This window comes from Sinocyclocheilus grahami, unplaced genomic scaffold (assembly GCF_001515645.1).
Source record: "Sinocyclocheilus grahami isolate Dianchi unplaced genomic scaffold, SAMN03320097.WGS_v1.1 scaffold11445.1, whole genome shotgun sequence".
NCBI lineage: Eukaryota > Metazoa > Chordata > Actinopteri > Cypriniformes > Cyprinidae > Sinocyclocheilus > Sinocyclocheilus grahami.
Window position 1 is genome coordinate 1 of NW_015513837.1, and position 3,814 is coordinate 3,814.

At 41.7% G+C, this 3,814-nt stretch overlaps 1 protein-coding gene and 1 long non-coding RNA gene across 2 annotated transcripts; both read left to right on the forward strand.

Moving 5' to 3' along the window:
- Window positions 1-1,272: 1,272 nt before the first annotated feature.
- LOC107578676 (zona pellucida sperm-binding protein 4-like) lies at window positions 1,273-2,106 on the forward strand (the record flags this gene model as incomplete). Its single annotated transcript, XM_016264607.1, is given in 5 exon segments — window positions 1,273-1,410; window positions 1,484-1,581; window positions 1,653-1,768; window positions 1,771-1,803; window positions 1,875-2,106. Coding segments are annotated over 5 exon segments (582 nt in total), but the record flags the coding sequence as incomplete, so codon positions are not given.
- A 111-nt stretch (window positions 2,107-2,217) lies between these two features.
- Window positions 2,218-2,485, forward strand: LOC107578678 (uncharacterized). The gene is made up of 2 exons (XR_001608373.1): window positions 2,218-2,290; window positions 2,371-2,485. It is a non-coding gene; the product is annotated as an uncharacterized lncRNA (long non-coding RNA).
- Window positions 2,486-3,814: the final 1,329 nt, after the last annotated feature.

The window sequence follows — 3,814 nt, forward strand, 5'->3', positions numbered from 1 at the left end:
ATAGTATTTTTATGTTACATTAATCAGTATTTAGCACACCTTACTTAGGAAAGGATATGGATCAGACGACATTGCAATTACTAAATTATATTTAGACAGACTTAAAGAAGTTCCAGATCTATACTTGTGCCATTATTATTTCAGTTATTTTGCCTTTAATGTAAATAAACATGTGCAAACAATATACTTGCTCTTAATTACATTGTGCGAGCTGTCTCTTTAATACCGCGTGGTTTACATACATGTTGCTGCTGATTGGGCTGACATGTTTGACACACTCACCAAACAAGAGAAAACCCATCTCAAACCCCGTTGCACACCGTTTCCAGGAGATATGTCGTTCAAACTGGAAACCGTAGCAAAACGGTGCACACCGGTTTGAGCTTGAACTTGCCCCAGGTTTGTGTTTTTTATTTGAATATTAGGAACTAATGAGAATCACCCAGTTGCACAAGCTCTTTCTCATGTAAGTCTGGAGAATCGTGAGTGTTAATGAAGAGGGAGGAGCTATAGTCTATTAGCTGAAATCTGTAGAGTACAAAAAGACCAAAGCAGAGTGTCTCAGCTGTGTACCTAGGTGTTGAACAATGGCGGGAGGTTGGTGTATTGTTGCAGAAAAGCTAGTTCATGCATTTGATGCAGAAAAGCTAGTTCATGCATTCATGACCTCTAGACTGGACTATTGTAATGCACTGCTAGGTGGTTGTCCTGCATCTTCAATAAACAAGCTACAGGTAGTCCAAAATGCAGCGGCTAGAGTCCTTACCAGGTCAAGAAAATATGATCATATTACCCCAATTTTACAGTCTCTGCACTGGCTACCTATTAAGTTCCGTATCAGTTACAAAATATTATTACTTGCCTATAAGGCCCTTAATGGGTTAGCTCCTGCGTACCTAACTAGTCTTCTACCACGCTACAATCCATCACGCTCCCTAAGGTCGCAGAACTCTGGACTTTTGGTAGTACCTAGGATAGCAAAGTCCACTAAAGGAGGTAGAGCTTTTTCGCATTTGGCTCCCAAACTCTGGAATAGCCTTCCTGATAACGTTCGGGGTTCAGACACACTCTCTCTGTTTAAATCTAGATTAAAGACACATCTCTTTGGCCAAGCATTCAAATAATGCATCTCATAATCTTTTACTGCAGTTATATCTAATCAAATGCACATTATTATTCTTTAGTTTGGGTTAAACAAATAAATTTTGCTTGGTTGGAAAGTTTAACATCGGTTTAACATCCCGTGGTAACTAGGATTTACACAAGCTTCAGTCTGGATCCAGAACACAACTGAGTCTGGATTCGGTACGTCTACTGGGTGGAAATCACCCACCTTGCGCTCCTGTGGAGTCCACACCTTACTTTGCTATATACCAGTTCCCTGTGACCGCATGTGGCACGAGCATGATGGTGAGCAGCTGCTTCTGGTTTTATTCTGCATTGCTTATGATGGACTGGATGCTGACACTGTTCTTGTTCACAGGAGGACAGTGGATATGTGGTGTATGAGAATAGAATGACCTCCTCGTATGAAGTGGGGATTGGACCGTTTGGTTCCATCACAAGGGACAGTCACTTTGAGTAGGTGATCTATGACTTGGAATGACTGTTAATCTCTGATAAATGCTACAAGCTCACCGTCTGTTGTCCAGGTTTCTCTTCCAGTGTAGGTACTCTGGAACTTCTGTTGAAGCTCTGGTTGTGGAGGTCAACTCTGTTCCTCCATCTCCACCAGTAGCTGCTCCTGGACCTCTCAGGGTGGAGCTCAGACTGGTCAATGTGTCACCAAAGGGTGTGCAGAAGGTAAGGTCTTGTCCTGTAATGCTAAAGCCTTTCAAGCTCCAGCAGCTTGTTTAAACCCCTGTGTTCTTCAGGGGATGAGGCCTACACATCCTACTTCAGTGACGCTGATTATCCCGTCACAAAAGTCCTGCGAGAGCTTGTGTATGTTGAGGTGCACATTATGGAGAGGTCTGACCCCAACATTGTCCTGATGCTGGGACGTTGTTGGGCAACATCAACCCCCAGTCCACTCATTCTCCCCCAGTGGGACCTTCTGATCGATGGGTGAGTAATGCCAGTCTTTATCCAGTTAGTCTGCTGGGAGACTTTCTAACTATCTGTATCCGTATGCTCTCTAACTCTTCCTGAACCCTTAATATTACACCATTTTATTTCTTAAATGGATTTTATGGTTCAACCTTTTCCTCCTGTCAGATCTTTATCCACTGCAGTCCAGAGGTGTGCCATCCCTCTTCTGGCTCCTGTGAGCAAAGCTGCACCAGGAAACGTGAGTACTTGCTGTAACTTGACTTGATGAACTGAGTGTTTTTGAAATGCCCCTCACGCTTTTACCAACTTTTCCTGCAGGGAGAGACACTCATGCCAAGACCATCTCGAGTGGAACGACAGTGGTTTCTAGTGGAGAAGTTACTCTGGTCATGTGAATTCGGTGGGTTTTAATAAACCATGAAACTTCAAGATTCTTGTTTCTCTGGCTTTTGAGTCTCAAACACGGTTTAGTTTAAAGGGACACTCTACTTAACTGGAGCTCCGTTCTCCGTTTGCTTTAGCTACGTCTCATTCTTACCAAAGTGACCTCTCGTTAAAGCGGCGCATCTACAAAACGTAATTGGGCTAACTGCTTAAGCTCTAATGGTAGACCTAGCGCCCCCCCCCCACTCAAATTGTCTAAATGCCTGATGAAAATCAAGGATATGACTGAGTGTTCCAACTCCGTGCTATCTGGCTAGTGTTAATCCATTCCTGCTTCCTGGCTGGTGTTCAGTGATGGTCAGTCATGACCCAAGCCCCTTTTGAGTGTTTAAATCTTAAGGTATTCAATGATACAATCTGATCGTAGTTACATTCCATGATTACAGATGTATGTTAAACTAAACACAAACGGAACATACAAGCACAAACATATGGAACAAAACCCCCCCTTACCTCCCTCCCCACCCTAGGGACTTGAATCATGCCACTAATGGTGCAGTTAAGACCGCCTGATTACTCTGTCTGCATTATCAAGATATAGGAGAAGAGACCAAAGTTATCCCGTTTATTTACCAATGGGAATCAAATTTTTTTTTTTTCCAATGTGGTACCTTAAGTTCTTACAAGCAAAGTTTAGCCTATGGGGTTTGTCCTTTTCCAAAACTTTTTAGTATATTTGCCACAAGTCCATAGGATGGCAACTGTTGAGATTAAGTGACATGATTTTATCAGAAATTCCAATTATCACAAGAAGTGGGTCGTGGGTCAGGCTCATGTAAAATCTGACAGCTTTAAATACTTCAGTCCCGAATGAGTAACTTGGAACAAAAAACATAACTTGTCACAAAATAGGTAGACACATGGAAAGTGTTTGTAATTTTGTTTTGGTATAATGGAGTCAATGGATAATTTTAAGTTGAATAATACTATGCCTAGAGTTGACAGGCATAATCTGCAAATATCCAAAAAAGTTACTTGCATGCAATACATATTGATTCTGCAGCTGTCTAAAGGAGGCAAAAGTGCCTTTTATGAATAGGTTTCCAATAGTCTGAAGACCCAAGTCCCTCCACTTTGTAAAAGCAGCATCCATTGTAGAAGGGATAAATTAAGGGTTCCCGCTGATTGGTAAAAGGAAAGACAATGGCTTTATTGCACATTTTGATTTGATCTGCTTCCAAATATGAATTGTACTATGAATTATACAGTTATGGTTATATACTGACTTGTCTATCTTTATAGGAGACCGTATGACTACACCAATATCATATGGTCTACATGCCTCTCTTTCCATTTGGATCTAAGTTGAGTGTGCTAC